At 35.8% G+C, this 20,445-nt stretch overlaps 2 protein-coding genes across 6 annotated transcripts in view; one reads left to right on the top strand and one right to left on the bottom strand.

Annotated features, from left to right (window-relative positions):
* Positions 1–11,115, bottom strand: part of LOC117681440 (uncharacterized) — an 18,894-nt gene extending 7,779 nt beyond the window's left edge. The window contains exon 1 of one of the 4 annotated variants that reach the window (XM_066077495.1): positions 10,869–11,115. In XM_066077495.1, coding sequence (XP_065933567.1) covers positions 10,869–10,897 — 29 coding nt within the window. In that variant the 5' untranslated portion in view covers positions 10,898–11,115. Of the gene's footprint in view, positions 1–424; positions 1,620–2,388; positions 2,485–4,686; positions 5,375–10,868 lie in introns of those variants that run through there. The other 3 variants (XM_034445920.2, XM_066077498.1, XM_034445919.2) reach the window with 3 other exon arrangements.
* On the top strand, positions 9,515–20,445 carry LOC117681437 (uncharacterized). Of its 2 annotated transcripts, none has more exons than XM_066077494.1 (5): positions 9,515–9,626; positions 13,345–14,645; positions 16,578–16,761; positions 17,207–17,257; positions 20,356–20,445. In XM_066077494.1, the coding sequence occupies exons 1-5, from the start codon at positions 9,593–9,595 to the stop codon at positions 20,373–20,375; spliced, it is 1,590 nt and encodes a 529-aa protein (XP_065933566.1). In that variant the 5' UTR covers positions 9,515–9,592; the 3' UTR covers positions 20,376–20,445. The 2 variants fall into 2 exon arrangements, with proteins under 2 accessions (XP_065933566.1, XP_034301800.2); XM_034445909.2 differs by lacking the exon at positions 9,515–9,626 and adding an exon at positions 13,129–13,224.

Genomic DNA, 20,445 nt, shown 5'->3' with positions numbered 1-20,445 from the left:
TAGTTGGAACAAGATAAAGGCTCAAAATGAGGCTACGAGTTACCTGTGGATTTATGCAGGTATATGACACTAGGGCTGTATATGGTCTGTACATATATTGGTACTAAGCTGCCCAACCACTGCAAATGGGGACCAAAAGAAAAGTACCTAATCTTAGACAATGACATTCAAATGTCTTATCGTCCATAGCATACACCTCAATACGAGTGCAAGCGCCTAGTTAGCATATCTTAACATGGATTACCATATCATAAAATCGTGTACAAAAAGCTCACTCCAAATTCTATGGAAGAAAATAAAACATGTGATTTCAAAAAGTAGAACGCCTTGGATTTCAGAAGCGAAGAATTCATTAGATGAGATCTCTACAGGACAATTAAAATCCAGATCACCTTAATTAGTTCACTGATGGGGTGTCACTTACCCGAGGCCCTCAACCTCTATCCCCACGCCGTCCAGACTGATGATGATGTCCTGCTGGTCGCAGTGGTCGGACAGGGAAGACTTTTCCCGGACGTTGGAGCGGGCATACATCCGGCGCCGGGACAGTTTGTCCAGGAGGTCGTACCCACTGACCATCTTCAGGTCCCGCTTGTCAGGGATGTCCACCTGGCGGGGGTGCTGACCACATTGGGCAAGGTACATCTCGATCTGTCCCGTTAAGCAGTGTCTACTTTATCCGTCATTGCGAGAAAATGAACAATTAAATTAGCGAAAAGTCAAAGTGAACTCGCGGATATTTCTCTTTGAAATCCAGTTCTTCTTGACATTTTCCGCATAAACAAATATTAAACTATTGATAATCTCCAGAAGCAATGTTTTGTGTATGTTTAAAGAGTTTACAGGTAATTATAAACACATGACAGGCTACTGCTATTGTAGTCGGTCATTGCTGATCGTCGCCCATTGTCCTTAACACCAACTCCCGGATTGTTTTCCTTTCGCTTTATCATGTCTTCACACAATATAGCTTCTATAACGAGGACCCACAAATACTTAATCCTGAGAGTGTTAATAGTTCAACAGTTAAAAAGTTTGCAAATATAGATATAGATTAACTCCGAGAGTCGAACGCACAGAAACACAAAGAAACTCAGAAAACCGACCTCTTATGAGTAGGTAATGGCAGCTGCTGAGTAAACAACCTGAACGGACCCTTCTCCGTAAGTAACGTCTATTGCGGCTATTCCATGTTTGACTTTGGCCACTAAGGGTGCGTTGGATTACTGGATATTCTATGGTTCTACATCCGACAGACCGCTCTGATAATCAAACACTCCCCGCCTGAGTTCTCCTTTTGATTTGTCTACGGTTCCAACAATACCAACCATCCAGAGTTGAAATTTTATACAGCTAGCGAATCGCTGTCCCGTATTAAAGGATATCGGCATTAATCTTATTCTGAGAGATTATCAAAGAGTTCCTCTCCGGATCATTGGATGCTTTGGACTGAACACTCGTGTCGGGAGAGAGCGTCTTTTGTATACTGCCTTATTCAGCGAAAGTAAAGACAACCTACACAGTCCAGGTCTTATATTTCATAACAAGAATCAAGAATACACGCGCTCCCTATATTTTTCAATTTCAATAAAAATGGCATTTAAAAAGCAAATATTTAGATTAATGACACTACCTGACATATAGATGTGATATTGAAAATATAAAAAATGCTGGAATGATGAAGTTCATCAAAATACCAAAATCAGACAGATGTGGTTAGCATCGCGATTGTGACTGCGGATTTCAAAACATTATGTGGAATTATCCGCCTTACCATATGCATAACTTTAAAGCTCTTGAGAAACTGATCAATACATTGTCAAAAACGAACAAAACAGAATAATAATCCTGTTTATAGTTTGGGTAAAATGAATGGCATGTTGAATGGAAAATTGGTTTCCTCGGAGTTATAAGTTCGTTATTTTCTGTGCGGGGGTCATGCCTTGAAACATTCGGCAGAACTTGAAACAGAAAATTGAAAGCTCTCCTTAAATCCATATAATGCGACCGGTTAATAAACACAAAACTCATAAGAAGAAAAGAAAATTTCTATTTTTTTTCCAAAATTTCGTGCACTTCCTCTAATTGGAAATTGAAAGGAAGTATTTTGGTCTTTTCTATACTAACATATGCCATTTAAGCATCAACAAAGTGTATAATTACCGAAATTAGCCTATTTGATGAGTGTGGTACAGGGTGCATTGATTATACCTAAACTGCAGGGTTAGACACAAACACACAAATATACTGTACATATTTAACCTTTTGGTTAACTCCGCAGTAAAATAAATGAGATAGAGAGAACGATGCAAACCCAGTCAAAATTGCTGGATTAGAAAAAAAATATGCCTAAATCAGATGTGATAAAATTATTATATGTCCACAAACCAATGATCAATCAGAGTGGCTCAAATATCTCGTCTGCTCATGTTTTGCACAGCCTGGATGATGGCAATCTCATTCTGGACCATACGTGCATAAGTGCACAAAAATGACGTCATAGATAAAGTGACGTAATAGATTTCTAAAAACCATTTTGGCAGGAATAAGTCGAAATGGAATTATATGGTTGAAAAGTGAAATAGTCTTGTTTTAAAGATGTAAGAAAATTTGTTTTTCCATGATGTTATTAGAAATTCGTACAAAACGTTAAATATATAAAGTCCTCGACAGAATTAGATACTTTTTGTGTGTTGTGACTGACTGTTTATAGGAACTGTTGTGGGTTGTTGCAGTCTACAAAAGGCGATTTATACTCTGTCCCAAGATATTTTGGATTCACGTTTGGACAATTTTTAATAAAAATACACTTACCTGTGAAAGAAGTGCAATTGAAATAGTTGAAAGGGATATTTTCCAAGATAATTTCATTGACACATTATCATCTTTCACTCGGAAAAATTCACAGGAAGGAAAACAGATTCCTTACGGAGATTTATAATGGGGAATGTTTACATCTTTTCTCCATTCGGAATACACTCGGAATACATCGCGCAATATTTCAACGTTATCATCCGGGCCTGCTGCAATGCAAAATCTCCGTAGACATCACATTTTTCAGCATTGTATTGAAACCTGATAAGCTAACAGGGGCGTTTTGACTGAGAAATCTTGGAAATTTTTCATACTTTTGAATGAACATCGTTTGGATCCTGAGGTATTTATAAATATCAAAAAATTAAGCCAAACGTGAATCCAAAATATCTTGGGACAGAGTATAGTATATGTTTGAGGTGGTGAGGCCAACAAAAATTTCTTCCGAAAGCCAGACGATGAAACTCGAACGTAGTAAAATAAGATGGTGGTTTTAAAGGAGGAAGAAATACGGAATAAACTCGTGGAGATGATGATAGGAATTTTAGGTCTTTCAGGCGAAGAAAGACTTATAAATACAATTCGCCGTTTTTAAATATTTTGAGATATTTTCTGATATCGAAAAAAAAAAAGAATTCTTGATATCAATAATTGTTTCGTTGAATATTCTTTTCATTAATGATTAATTCTTCATATCAAAAATAGATTTAATGATTTCAGAAAATTTATTTTTTGATATGAAAAAATATGAAATATAAAAAAAAAAATTTTGATTTGAGAAAAAAATTACATCATTGCTCGTTTGTTTCAGCCATTATTTTTAATCTCATTAAAATAAAGTACTAGTAAGTATCCTGTGACAAGGATATGTAGACCTATTTCAGTCAGGTCAAATGGACATTTGAACTGTATACCACCGTAGGTTATTTATAAATTTCTCACAAACCGTGTAAAACTTAGACAGAAATGAAGACAGAGTGACACCGACAAGGAACGACAAGGTGGCCAAATTAAAGAAAAATAGTCAGGCAGACAGAAGACCAATAAAGCCGTTATGGCAAAGAAAGGCAGGTTTGCTTAGTAAACCATTTTGCACTCTTGCGATAATGAAATAAAGATAACTATTATATAAAATGCGGCTCTGAAAGGAAAATGTCCCAATGCAGTTGTAAAAACAGAAGTACATTGCTTTGTGACAACTTTAAAGCGATAAAGTGCCCGCACAAAAACTCTTTCCGTGTTCTGAACAGGTACAGAAAATTAAATAAACATTTCTTTGCAGGTAAATGGCCTCCTTGAATCACTGCGATATTTATTAATTATAGGGTATATTGGAGAACCATGTAAATGAGTCAATTTAACTTCCTAGGTCGATGATTTCACACAACACAAATCTATATCAATTTTTGGAATATTCTGTGTTGTATGGAATTCTTGTACCATTACAATGCTGCTGTTTGACAAATGAATAAAATGAAAACCAATTTATTCAATACTTTTTCTCTGGCTCTGAATAAAACTGCAGATGAAACCCCTAACATAGCGTTTTGACTGCGAGTATCCAGTTTTCAGTGAAACATTTCCACTTTATTATTCAAAATTTACTCATGTTAAGAACAAAAATTCCTTATAATTAAATAAATAAATCATAGATACTTTGCAATAAAAAAATATAAGTATTGTGAATTGAATCAAGAATCTGTGACGTCTTTGTTATATCAATTTGATGACATCCGCTTCAATCTCACCAAGACTCTTCTCATTATAAAAAGTATATTTTTCAAACACACTTCAGACTCACGAAGAATAAATCAGCATAAATACATTATTATGTAAAGGGTTATCCAATTTGGGTAATTAAGATAACATTACCTCGCTTCCGGTCCCCGTGTCGGAGTGATATCCGGAAGTGAGAGTTCCTGGAAGGAGCACATGAATAAGTTCCGTTCTCTCATGTTTCTGCCGTACTAATTAGCAGTGTGTATCATAAGTTCCGTGCACTACGCCCGGCGCTGACTGACAGACTGATCTCTTCGTTGACCAGAAACTGTCCTTTTTTACCCAGTCCCCGACTAGGTGCCCTCTCATTGATTGTCTTATCTTTTCATAAACGATTATAAAAAATCCTCTGAGAATTCATTTAAAGCCTGCATATTAAAATCTGAATCCTTTCTCGTTCAATTGAGCAATCCTAGTTTTAACAGAAGCTCGAGTTGACACAGACAGATTTTTAAACCCTTTTTTTCTTCTTTGATAAGTCTTCTATAATGTCGGTTCTTATGTAAAGTTCATGTTGCTGACACTCTTTAAATGAGACTCTAGCAAATTAAACAGGCAGTGTTTACCGGAGATTGAATCACGCAACAAATAAATTACTCCACTATTGCTCGCTTCGCACCAACGTTACACAGTAAGAGAGGGACGGCCGCACGGAGAGGGGAGAGTTGCTAGTTAGGGAACAAGCACTATCAAGATTAAAGAGTCTAGCGGCCACTGTCTCGCATAGAAAAATTGGAAAAGTTTTTACCCCCACTTCGATCTCATAATTAACAACCAACCGATAGTACGGGCCTCAAAAAGTGAAACCTTCATTCCCCGATAAATTGTTACGATTGTTGCAATTTATGTCATCGAGTGCACCTTCATAAACAAGCAACCGTCTGATTGTCTTCTGCTCCGGGCGGGAGAAAGACCCGTATGTTATGAAACCATCCTCATTAACTGTCAAATCACGGGGGGACTTCTTGGCAAACATTATTATTTGAAAGAATTGTTGTAAGCATTTTCGTAAACTTTGTAATTTAAACATCTGAAATGGCAATTTTAAATTGTCTACAGGTGTCATAAAATGTAAATTGCCTGCCGCGATATATATATAGAAATCAGAGAGACTTTAGATGACTTGAACCCCGCCCTAATAAGATCTAAGACATTTCTAAAAGAAAAACCAAAAGGTCCGGTCCAACTGAAAACTTCAAAAGTGTAAAAGAAGTAGATTGTGTTTCAAATAGAAAAAAAAGCTTAAATCTGATGCGTCATACAATCAACAACTCAATGGCTAGCACCAACAGATATGCCATGGAACTTTATTTACGAAAAATAACACCAGTGATGTCAAAACCATGACACGATTGCAAACCAAACGGCCTATTTGACATTACTCTGTCAACGCAAGATACACCAACAACGAATACTACAGCATATTAGCTGAACATGTATGTAATGCATTTAGAGTACAGGCGGTAAATACCACAGTAATACCAAATCATAGTGGCACCTCGTACGTAAATACTGAAGTATCGTAGTAACAACACGTACGTAGATACTAAAGGACTATAGTGGCATCCAGTGGCGTAGCTACCTTTTAATTTACTGTATTCAAAAAAAGGTAAGGGTCTGGCCTTTAAAATATGACATTTTTTAAGTATTATGATTCCAATAAATATGAACAAAAGTTGCTGAATTCGAGACAAACATTATTTACCTGGTACTCTTCGAATATTTTCTTTAAAATTTCAAGACACCCGATGCTCTTTTACAATTTTACAAACTGTATGTGTAAGGGAAATGTTGAATTTTAAAAGAATGTGTAATTATATATGAAACACTGATACCCCACCGGAAACCAACTGCATATGACTAAAGATAATAGGTGTTTTGAAACAAGTCTATTATTCAAACCGTAACATACTTACCTAAATGACAAATTTTTGATCAAGTTTATCACAATGTATTGTGCCTTTGTCAAAATTTTAATCACCCGGCCGACTGCCGACTTTAAATTACATGTAAGTATTAATCCTTAGTGCTGCATGAAGGACTGGTGTCACTTTCTTTTGTGGTGACATGCAAGTATTAATCCTTAGTGCAGCATGAAGGACTGGTGTCACTTTCTCTTGTGGTGACCGTGTCGTGATCGTCTTTGCCTTCATTGTGTAACTGTTGTGCTTTTAAAAACGATTTTAAATTGCTTTGTACTGACATACTTTTTACATTTAGATTTCTTACATAGTAAACTCAAAACCGGATGCATAAAAAGCATGAATTAATGTAAAGTATGGAATGACGATATTTTCCGGAATCGTAGTAATTGCGTGGTTAACGATGAGAACTGAATACTAAATATGCAGATTATAATTCAGTGGACTCTCAATACCATTTGTTTACGTGCAAACAATAGGAAACTCAAATCATAAGACCTATGCTTTGCACACTTTTGTGTATTCATTTGCGTTTTTGCGTAAAGGGCGCTACGCCACTGGCATCACTCATGTAAATGCTAAGGTACTATAGTAGCACAAGGTACGTAAATGATAAAGGACCACAGTGGCACCTCTCATTTAAATACTAAAGTACCATAGTAGTACCACGCACGTAAATACTAAAGGACCATAGTGACACCACGTACGTAAATACTAAAGTACCATATTGGTACCACGTACGTAAATACGAGGGTCAATCAAAAAATACGAAGACTTTTGTCATAGCTATGTTACTTAACGTCATATCATTACTAAATTTGGTAGACATAATTTAGCAACAGTTTCAAACAGTTTCCAAGAAAAAAAGTTAATAAATTCCTTTATTTCTAAGAATTATTTAGAATCTAATCCTGCAAAAATGAGGTCACGGCGCACGATCAAAATTTGTGTAATGTCAACAATAATCCATATAATGTTGAAAGTAATATCTCTATAAATTGGGCTTAAAAATAAATGATATTGAAACCTCAAATTAAGTTTTGTCTTGGTATTCAAAGTTCCAAACAATGACAGGATATACTGTTTTGTCGAACAGATATTAGTAACTAAAGACAGATAGTCCTCTTTAAAATTGAATAAAATCATCAACGTCGCCGGACGTCACGGCGCAACGAGAGGTACAAACAAAATGGATTTAACCCAGGAAAAAGCCGACGCAAGCTGTGAAAATGCTAAATGGTGCAAAAAATAAGTCAACAATTATTTGCAAGTTTGTGTTTAACTGTAATAAATTTTGTGGGGGTGGTGATAATTGTATTTTGAATATAAAACAGTCCGAAAGAAAGTAGAATATCTGTAAATATTTGGTAAAAAAAAAAAAGTAACGTCAACCGACTTCTAGGGTTATCCTTGCTGTAAACTAAGAGATACACGGTTAGAAAATGAAAACTTTGAAGAACTAACTTATGATTCTCGAACAGATGTGTGCAAGTTAGATGTTAAGTGGTTCAGTGCCATTTTAAATTGTAAGGAGAAAGGCACAAGAGACTAAGCGTGATATGAAGATGGGGTATATCTATAACCTGTGCGTGTTTAATTTTGACGTCGTGTTTTGAACGTTACCGTGCGCCGTGGTGACAAAACATGTTGTTTTTAAAAAGGGGTAACAAAAATACCGTTTCATCAAATGGATTAAAACTTCGTATATCAATAACATTAGTGTTGGTGCACAGATTAATCTTTTAAGTATGACTCTCTTTAAAAATATATGATAGACAGCCACACTGTCTTCGTATTTTTTGATTGACCCTCGTACTATAGGACCATAGTGACACCACGTACGTAAATATTAAAGTACCATATTGGTACCACGTACATAAATAATAAAGTACCATAGTGCCACTACGTACGTAAAAACTTAAGTAACACAGTAGTACCACGTTCGTAAATAATAAAATACCATAGTGGCACCACGTACGTAAATATTAAAGTTCCATAGTGGTACCACATACGTCAATACTAAAGTACCACAGTGGTACCACGTACGTAAATAATAAAGTACTATAGTGGCACCACGTTGGTAAATAACAAGGTACCATTGTGGCACCATGTACGTAAATACTAAAACATCATAGTGGCACCACGTACGCAAATAATAAAGTACCATAGAAGTACCACGTACGTAAAAACTTGAGTACCATTGAATACCACTTAAGTAAATATTAAAGTGCCATAGTGGAACCACGTACGTAAATACTAAAGTACCATAATCGTACAACCTAAGTATATTGTAAAGTACCATAGTGGAACCACTCACGTTAATTCTAAAGTACCACAGTGGCACCACGTACTTAAATGATAAAGTACTATAGTGGCACCACGTTCGTAAATAATAAAGAACCATGGTGGCACCATGTACGTAAATACTGAAGTGCCCTATTGGTACCACGTATGTAAATACTCAAGTACCATGATGGTACCATGTGCATAAATACTAAAATACCATAGTGGTACCATGTACGTAAATATAAAAGAACTATAATGTCACCACGTACACTCCCGATATGGCAACGGCGGGTTCATTAGCTATAGAAATATACACTTATTCATCAAGTGGCACTACCATTTGTAATGGTAGCGGATTGAAGACTGAAGGCTCAATATTTACAAAGTCAGAGTTGTATTTGCGCCATCTTCATTTGTTATGGTAGCACCTGGCGGACTGGCTTAATGGCGTATTGGCGTTTGTTGCGGTATAGAGAGGCGGTGGGTTTACAATCAATGTCGGGATATTACAGAGTAAACGATGATAAGAACTTGACAAATATTTGTACAAGCTCATCCTAACGGGGGCTTATAACACGGTCAACATATTGATTGGAAAAGGCTTAAAAACATGGAATATACTTTACTCTTTCTGAAAACAGTCATTAGTGCATTCTATGCTTTTTGTTCCGTTGAGACAGAACCATCAATTTTCTTTCATATTGAGTGCACAGTATTATTCTATCTGTTTGTCTACCTGTTTGTCTATCGGAGTTTTGAAACCCTGAAAGCTCGTCCTTCCGATCAATTTCATGGTCCAACCTTTTCTATCGCTATTTGGAAACAGTAAGTACAGCAAACGTGAAGTACATGCATTATCGATACTGGAGGAAGCTTATTTTTAAAAATAAACAATTTGTACCTACTATTCCATGTAATTTAAGTAAATACGAGAAAGAAAAGAGATTGCATATGCACGAGGACAATCAATATATCAGTGGTAATCTTTACCCCGCCCCACATCTCCCGTAAACAACATCTAAATTACGATTCCTGGAACAATGTAAAGTTACAGTTGGTCCGTTATACGCTTAAAGGGGCATGGTCACGATTTTGGTAAAAAATTATTTTTCCGATTTTATTGTATACAATGCTTCAGTGAGGCATTCTTAATAAGCAGCTAAAATTTGAGTGTCATTTGTTGAGACATAAGCAAGTTACAGAGCCTACAATTCTTTGCTATGTAAACAAAGTTTTTGTTTACATTTTGAACGTTGAAGAGAAAATGCCAGTTTTAGACCTTAAATTTATGTTTTAAACGTTAGGAACTATTTATTTATGCTTAAAATGATAAAGAAGATAGATATATCAGGTTGAAAAAGATTTTTTTAGTGGTATACTGAACATATGTAATCAAAAACAGGGCACGAGCCTTGTTTACATGACAAAGGCTTGTGGGCACTGTATCTTGCTTATAACTTTACAACCGCCTATAAAATTGTGAATAATCATTACAAATGCATTCCTAAAGCATTGCAAATAACAAAAACAGAAAATGAATTTTGAACAAAATCGTGACCATGCCCCTTTAACCTTTTAAGTTACAATTTCATGGATGATTTATGATAATTATGTCAAACAAGAGTTATACAAAATATTCTTACTACATGTAAAAAACAACCATATACGTAATTTAAATGATTCTAGTTGTGAAATAATAATCTTAGACAAACTGACAAATTAGACTTTGGAACATTGTCTTTGATATTTTTAAACATTCTTGAAATCAAATAAAAAGTTCTTCAGGGGAGTGTCTGGTGTATTGCATATCGATAATCGTAAATTTAATTACAGACGAGCATGTTTTCCCCTGGGAATAGGAGCTTTTTACAGATTTCGCTAGATTACAGAGCAACGATTTTGAAAAGACAAAACTTTGAACATTATTGATTATCTAAAGAATGGGAAAATCTTTTAAAATAAAACCAACGTAAAACCTCGTGATTTTTGGCACTGACCATCCGATGGAAGCTACTGTCTTGTTAAACTGTTGTTTATGATACCTGTATACCACACACGGTACGTTACCTGTTGCTTTTATCCATTGTTCCATTCATAACAGTCGTGTCCAAATCATCCGTCAAGTAAGGGCGGAAGGGTATACTCAGGACAGCATCATTTCTTTACCAGACTAACGCCAGATCACACCCGACAAAAACTGAAGCCTATTTTGTCTTTCGATTGTCATTTTAAGGTTGTTCTTTTATAGAATTCGAAAGTTTTGTCATTCTTTTGTTGTCTGTACATTCCATGGCGCAATCTGTGGCTGTTCAGAACTCATTATAATGCCAGCTTATATTTGTCTCGGAAAATCTTTGGTTTATCAAGTAAAAGATCTACCCGATAATTAATATGTTTGTTTTAGTCACCCTAAAACAGGGCTATTTTTGATTTTGTTATCTAATAAGGCATGATCAAATTTCCAAAATGAATTTTAACGTGAAATTATAAGACAGGGCCGGGGATCATTACCGCATGTCTTTGTGTTAAATGTCTTAGTTACAAATTGTATGTATCCGGTATACGGTATTTATTCAACAACTAAGACACCTAAGACAGAGTAATCCACAAGAGACGGTCATATCCGTGATGTTTTATGCACCCTAAATCTGTTCTATAGCCATTGCTACGAACGCACAATAAACTGTATGTACATTAACGTACATGAAAACTTTAACTCCATGCGCGGACTTAAAAACTTTCCTAGGGGTGGGAGACCGAAGGATATTATACTTTCGGTAATTTTACTGCGTAAATTTAAGAAATATTTGAAACACCAACCCCTTCCCACCCCAGATCCATGAACTTGGTTCCAATTAAGATTTCTGATTCACTTTGCATTTTTTAAATTCCACTTGCACAATATATAAGTTTTCAAACAAATCGCATGTCAAGAGAGCATTTAATAATATTCTGAGAACACTTAACATTAAAAACCCAAATACACACATCATTTACGCAGAAGTTAAACATGCCATCAGGTTTAACGATGTTTAAAAAGTAACTTTACAGTATAATTTTTCTTGCAAGTTGACATAATTTATCTTGCATGTAGGGAGTAGAAATATGCCACAATAGCAATCAAATCAATATCATTTCAAATGTTGACCACATGTGACTTTCAACTTGCTAGATGCTACTTTTTTATGTTGACATGCGATATAAATATGTTAACATACTTGCAAGTCAACATAAGTAATTTGCATGTTGACATAAATAACTTGATTGTCAACATACTAATCTCGCATGTCAACATAGATAAGATGCATGTCAATATAGATACCGGTAATTAAAGTTAGATGTTAACAAATCTTTTTTCGCATGTCAACATATATAAGTTGCATGTCGACATAAATAAGTAGAATGCAGCATGTTGGAAGTCACATGCGGGAGATATTTGATATTTTTTATTTTTTCATAATTCATGTTTGACCGCAATTTTCTTGCATGTCAACATAACTATGTTGCATTTTAACATAACTATCTTGCAGGTCAACATATTTATCTTGCATGTCGACATATTCTATAGGACAATAACTAACACCCAAGGGGCAGAATTATGCAACAAACGGTTCTACAAAATGTACGTACTGTATTGAAACTCGGCACACATTTCTTCACAGGTTTTGTCCTGTCCGTACATTATAAGAGAGATAACTCACGTTGGGTTAAATTGTGAATGATAAGAATCGATGGGAAAAGAAAGAAAGACAACTCCAATTCGGTTTCTTGTTGACGAATATCAAACTTAAAACAAATAGAGCGATATGATGTCTGACTCGATTTCTTTTATCCGCCTTCGTAACATCTGTACAGGTATTAGCCAATAAGTATTAAGTAGACGTATGTTAAAATCTGTCTTTCTGCTAGGTATGGAAGTTTGATATTACCACGTACGATTTTTAAAAAGAAAAGAAAAATATCTTTTAAAAGAATTTTTTTACAGTGTCATTTAGTAATCATGCTGTGCTTGAAGGTGAAAAACCAGTTTTCAAAAATGTGAATAATCCAAAGAAGTAGTAGGTGGGGGTTGGCATGGACAAGATAAGCATACGGTAGATTTTTAGCTCACCCGGACATCCCAACTGACGCACTGCTTGTCACCCAAGTAGCTCGGAGGTTTTTAACGTCTGTTTTACATTGTGTATGATCAGTATTTTATGATTTAATTGTAATAAATAGCGATAATCATTTAGTTATTAACTTTAGAATATCAATTCGTCGATTTGTCTACGGTGAACGCCGTAGGCTCCTCAGCCTTATGCGCTCTAATATTTCATTATATCTACACAACCCTATCATTGATTTACCTGTCTCGTCGTCTTATTTTCCAAAATGAAGACGTGTTTTTCGTTAGGACTACTTTTTCTTCCCCTGGCTTATTGTGAGAAACAATTTTGACTATTTTTAAGAAACGTAAATAACTTATATCTTTTTATTTTCAATTATTATTATTTGAATATTAATGAACTTTTAAAATTATTGCTCAGCATTTCATTTTAAGGTGCGTTGGATAACAGAGGGACAAACTTTCTGGTAGCGTTTCTGGACAATTTCCATAAACCTACGCAAGACATTAGCCCAGAGCTGTTCATCACCACTGCCAGTACAAAGCCAGTGCACGTTCATGTTACCTCTCCGGGTTCTACCCACCCTAGTATCTCCCAGTCCTTCGTGGTCACTAAGGGTGTCGTCCATAAAGTGGAGGTTGACCCCCATTTCCGGTTGAACCACACCCAGCTGACACATAAAGTCATCAAGATCTCGGCCAGCGACGAGATCGTGGTTTACGGCGTGAACAGGGAGGCGGCATCTGATGACGGGTACCTGGCTCTACCCACCAACGTCCTGGGTAAGGAGTACTATACCATCTCCTACTCCCCCGCATACTACTACTGTGTGTTTGGAGTCATTGCGGGACACGACAACACACAGGTCTCCATTCAGCTTCCAAATCATGACGGCATTGAGGTGACTTATAAACACCATGTTTACCACAAAAACGATTGGATAAACGTCACAATGAACAAGTTCCAAGCTCTTCAAATAAGTGCGGTTGGGGATCTTACAGGAAGTCACGTGATTTCAAATTACCCGGTAGGTGTCATTAGCGGAAATAAGAAAGCAGTTGTTGGAAACACCGGCGGATCACGTGACCATTTGACAGAGATGTTAATGCCTGTACAGTCGTGGGGCAAGAATTTCGCCACGGTGCCCGTCCCTCAGAGAACAGTGGGCGACATCTTCCGTTTTGTGGCTAGTAAAGACAATACAAAGGTCACCGTGACAAGTAAGGTCAACGGAACCGTCGTCCACCAAAACTTCACCATCCATCATGCAGGGGACTACGTTCAGAAGAAGTTCAGTTCTTCCATGTACTCGCACATTCAGGCCAGCGATCCAATCGCCGTGTTCCAGTTCTCTCAGACCCAGGCCTCGGCCCACGAGAATATAGACCCCTCAATGATCACTGTCCCTCCCATTGAGCAGTACGGCACGGACTACACGTTCACCACCCCCGAGTACTCCAAGGGCCAGTACCAGAACCAGTTCATGTTTATCGTCGACAGTCGCCACAAGGGAGGTCTTCTCCTTGACGGACACCATCTACCTCATAACCAACACTACGTCCATATCCCCGGCACCCACCTGGTTGGAGGCTACGTGAACATAACAGTGGGCACCCACACGGTATCCCACAAAAATCCGAACATGACCATTGGGGGGATCCTGTTTGGAAGGGCTCACGTAGAATCGTACGGCTTTCCTGTTGGATTCCTTGTTAAACCAATCAACCCAGTCACCGTAAGACCCACCGTTTACATAATTTGTTTTTAATAATTGTGTAATGTTTTCAACTCAGGGCGATCTTGATTATATGACTCTATCAACTACACATTATGTTTTATATGACTCTATCAACTACACATTATGTTTTATATGACTCTATCAACTACACATTATGTTTTATATGACTCTATCAACTACACATTATGTTTTATATGACTCTATCAACTACACATTATGTTTTATATGACTCTATCAACTACACATTATGTTTTATATGACTCTATCAACTACACATTATGTTTTATATGACTCTATCAACTACACATTATGTTTCATATGTCTCTATCAACTACACATTATGTTTCATATGACTCTATCAACTACACATTATGTTTCATATGACTCTATCAACTACACATTATGTTTTATATGACTCTATCAACTACACATTATGTTTTATATGACTCTATCAACTACACATTATGTTTTATATGACTCTATCAACTACACATTATGTTTTATATGACTCTATCAACTACACATTATGTTTTATATGACTCTATCAACTACACATTATGTTTTATATGACTCTATCAACTACACATTATGTTTTATATGACTCTATCAACTACACATTATGTTTTATATGACTCTATCAACTACACATTATGTTTTATATGACTCTATCACTACACATTATGTTTTATATGACTCTATCAACTACACATTATGTTTTATATGACTCTATCAACTACACATTATGTTTTATATGACTCTATCAACTACACATTATGTTTTATATGACTCTATCAACTACACATTATGTTTTATATGACTCTATCAACTACACATTATGTTTTATATGACTCTATCAACTACACATTATGTTTTATATGACTCTATCACTACACATTATGTTTTATATGACTCTATCAACTACACATTATGTTTTATATGACTCTATCAACTACACATTATGTTTTATATGACTCTATCAACTACACGTTATGTTTTATATGACTCTATCAACTACACATTATGTTTTATATGACTCTATCAACTACACATTATGTTTTATATGACTCTATCACTACACATTATGTTTTATATGACTCTATCAACTACACATTATGTTTTATATGACTCTATCAACTACACATTATGTTTTATATGACTCTATCAACTACACATTATGTTTTATATGACTCTATCAACTACACGTTATGTTTTATATGACTCTATCAACTACACATTATGTTTTATATGACTCTATCAACTACACATTATGTTTTATATGACTCTATCAACTACACATTATGTTTTATATGACTCTATCAACTACACATTATGTTTTATATGACTCTATCACTACACATTATGTTTTATATGACTCTATCAACTACACATTATGTTTTATATGACTCTATCAACTACACATTATGTTTTATATGACTCTATCAACTACACATTATGTTTTATATGACTCTATCAACTACACATTATGTTTTATATGACTCTATCAACTACACGTTATGTTTTATATGACTCTATCAACTACACATTATGTTTTATATGACTCTATCAACTACACAGTATGTTTTATATGACTCTATCAACTACTCGTTTTGTTTCTGGCATGTTTTACAATTAAACGTCAGGTGTGTAGGATGTTTACCTCAAGTGCTTCCATTCCCTTTATGAATTATAAATACCGTATATCCAGTAATTTTCGCGGCGATCAAATTTACTAATTTAGATTTATATCCTTTATGATTTCCTATAAGAAACTTTATAAATCGCAAAAGATGACGCAAATAAAAAAAAAATGTTACAGATTTTCCTCAAATTCGCAAATTTTTATGACACGTGAAAAATCCAGATATTCGGTATGCTACAAAAATGTAATACACCAAAGCATGTCTCAATGACCATTTGATGTGATTCTAGCATGTCCAGGTCACCGCTCCACCCACAACCCCGCCAACCACACCCCAAACAACCACACCCCAACCTACCACACCCATGCCTACCACCATCGCTCCAGTGTGTGACGCTCCCCCGATGACCAGGGGCGATGAAGTGGACAATGACTGTGATGGCCGTGTGGACGAAGAGAACTGCGACGGCACAGGTAAAACGGGGGTGAAAATATGGTGAATTCGGTGATGAATGATGGAAAATGTATATATCTGTCAATGAGTGGTGAAAATATGAGTTATAAAATATTGAATGATGAACAGATATGTGGTATATTAGGTGAAGGGTGATGAAAATATATGAAGTATCAGGTAATGTGTGATGAAAATATGATATATCAGGCAATAAGTGGTGAACAAAGCATGTATTAGGTATTTAGTGATGGAAATATTGTGTAATGGGTTATGAGTGATGAAAATATTATGTAATGGGTTATGAGTGATGAAAATATTGTGTAATGGGTTGTGAGTGAAGAAGAAATGATGTATTAAATAATGAGTGATGAAAATCATTCAGGTTGTGAGTGAAGACATGAATTTTCTCTGTATAATTGGTGAATGATGATTAATAACGATAGATTTTGTATGTTGCTCTTATAGATACCGATGGAGATGGACATATCGACGAAGACTGCAATAATGAAGAATTACGTAAGTACCGACAGAGAAACCAACAGTCTGTGCAATCATATTATTGAGTTTTAGTGAGATATAAGGAATCTGGATGTTGTTTAATTATCCACTGGATCTTAAAATTTTTAAATATAATTTTTAGTCATAAACACTATAAGGTATAAAGTTAAAATATTTTCCTACATCTTTAAATACAAAACTCTTTCTTAGTAATACCAGTACATTATATCCTAGGTCCTTAGTAATATCAGTACATTATATCCTCGGTCCTTAGTAATATCAGTACATTATATCCTCGGTCCCAAGTAATATCAGTACAGTATATCCTCGGTCCTTACTAATATCAGTACATTATATCCTCGGTCCTTAGTAATATCAGTACATTATATCCTCGGCCCTTAGTAATATCAGTACATTATATCCTCGGCCCTAAGTAATATCAGTACATTATATCCTCGGTCCTTAGTAATATCAGTACATTATATCCTCGGTCCTTAGTAATATCAGTACATTATATCCTCGGTCCTTAGTAATATCAGTACATTATATCCTCGGTCCTTAGTAATATCAGCACATTATATCCTCGGTCCTTAGTAATATCAGTACATTATATCCTCGGTCCTTAGTAATATCAGTACATTATATCCTCGGTCCTTAGTAATATCAGTACATTATATCCTCGGCCCCTGGTAATATCAGTACATTATATCCTCGGCCCTTAGTAATATCAGTACATTATATCCTCGGTCCTTAGTAATATCAGTACATTATTTCCTCGGTTCTTAGTAATATCAGTACATTATATCCTCGGTCCTTAGTAATATCAGTACATTATATCCTCGGCCCCTGGTAATATCAGTACATTATATCCTAGGTCTTAAGTAATATCAGTACATTATATCATCGGTTCTTAGTAATATCAGTACATTATATCCTCGGTCCCTAATAATATCAGTACAATTTATCCTCGGCCCCTGGTAATATCAGTACATTATATCCTCGGCCCTTAGTAATATCAGTACATTATATCCTCGGTCCTTAGTAATATCAGTAGTCCCTGGTAATATCAGTACATTATATCCTCGGCCCCTAGTAATATCAGTAGTCCCTGGTGATATCAGTACATTATATCCTCGGTCCTTAGTAATATCAGTACATTATTTCCTCGGTTCTTAGTAATATCAGAACATTATATCCTCGGTCCTTAATAATATCAGTACATTATATCCTCGGTCCTTAGTAATATCAGTACATTATATCCTCGGTCCCTAATAATATTAGTACATTATATCCTCAGCCCGTAGTAATATCAGTACATTATATCCTCGGCCCTTAGTAATATCAGTATATTATATCCTCGGTCCTTAGTAATATCAGTACATTATATCCTCGGCCCCTAGTAATATCTGTGCATTATATCCTCGGTCCTTTGTACTATCAGTACATTATATCCTCGGCCCCTAGTAATATCAGTAGTCCCTGGTAATATCAGTACATTATATCCTCGGCCCCTAGTAATATCAGTAGTCCCTGGTGATATCAGTACATTATATCCTCGGCCCTTAGTAACATCAGTACATTATATCCTCGGTCCTTAGTAATATCAGTACATTATATCCTCGGTCCTTAGTAATATCAGTTCATTATATCCTCGGTCCTTAGTAATATCAGTACATTATATCCTCGGTCCTTAGTAATATCAGTACACTATATCCTCGGCCCCTAGTAATATCAGTACATTATATCCTCGGTCCCAAGTAATATCAGTACAGTATATCCTCGGTCCTTAGTAATATCAGTACATTATATCCTCGGTCCTTAGTAATATCAGTACATTATATCCTCGGTCCTTAGTAATATCAGTACATTATATCCTCGGCCCTAAGTAATATCAGTACATTATATCCTATGTCCTTAGTAATATCAGTACATTATATCCTCGGTCCTTAGTAATATCAGTACATTATATCCTCGGTCTTTAGTAATATCAGCACATTATATCCTCGGCCCCTAGTAATATCAGTACATTATATCCTCTGTCCTTAGTAATATCAGTACATTATATCCTCGGTCCTTAGTAATATCAGTACATTATATCCTCGGTCCTTAGTAATATCAGTACAGTATATCCTCGGTCCGTAGTAATATCAGTACATTATATCCTCGGCCCCTGGTAATATCAGTACATTATATCCTCGGCCCTTAGTAATATCAGTACATTATATCCTCGGCCCCTAGTAATATCAGTACATTATATCCTCGGCCCCTGGTAATATCAGTACATTATATCCTCGGCCCCTGGTAATATCAGTACATTATATCCTCGGCCCCTAGTAATATCAGTACATTATATCTTCGGTCCTTAGTAATATCAGTACATTATATCCTCGGTCCCTAGTATCATCAGTATATTATATCCTCGGCCCCTGGTAATATCAGTACATTACATCCTCGGCCCTTAGTAATATCAGTACATTATATCCTCGGCCCCTGGTAATATCAGTACATTATATCCTCGGTCCCTAGTAATATCAGTACATTATATCCTCGGTCCCTAGTAATATCAGTACATTATATCCTCGGCCCCTGGTAATATCAGTACATTATATCCTCGGTCCTTAGTAATATCAGTACATTATATCCTCGGTACTTAGTAATATCAGTACATTATATCCTCGGTCCCTAGTAATATCAGTACATTATATCCTCCGCCCCTAGTAATATCAGTACATTATATCCTCAGCCCTTAGTAATATCAGTACATTATATCCTCGGTCCTTAGTAATATCAGTACATTATATCCTCGGCCCCTGGTAATATCAGTACATTATATCCTCGGTCCTTAGTAATATCAGTACATTATATCCTCGGCCCTTAGTAATATCAGTACATTATATCCTCGGTCCTTAGTAATATCAGTACATTATATCCTCGGTCCTTAGTAATATTAGTACATTATATCCTCGGTCCTTTGTAATTTCAGTACATTGTATCTTCGGCCCCTAGTAATATTAGTACATTAGAAGTTCTATACTAGTATCCTCGATCACCAAGCACTCCACACGAATGGGGGACAATTTTTCGACTGATTATGGATTATATTCCTTTACTTTCAGAGATCATTGGTAGAAGATGAGACCTTGCATGTTGACGATGAAATAGCAGACATTGTACATAATGTTCAGATTAATAAAGAAGAAATCGGT

This window comes from Magallana gigas, chromosome 2 (assembly GCF_963853765.1).
Source record: "Magallana gigas chromosome 2, xbMagGiga1.1, whole genome shotgun sequence".
In the NCBI taxonomy this organism is placed as follows: Eukaryota; Metazoa; Mollusca; class Bivalvia; order Ostreida; family Ostreidae; genus Magallana; species Magallana gigas.
Note: the sequence above shows the minus strand (reverse complement) of the source record. Positions and strands in the feature narration are given on the sequence as shown.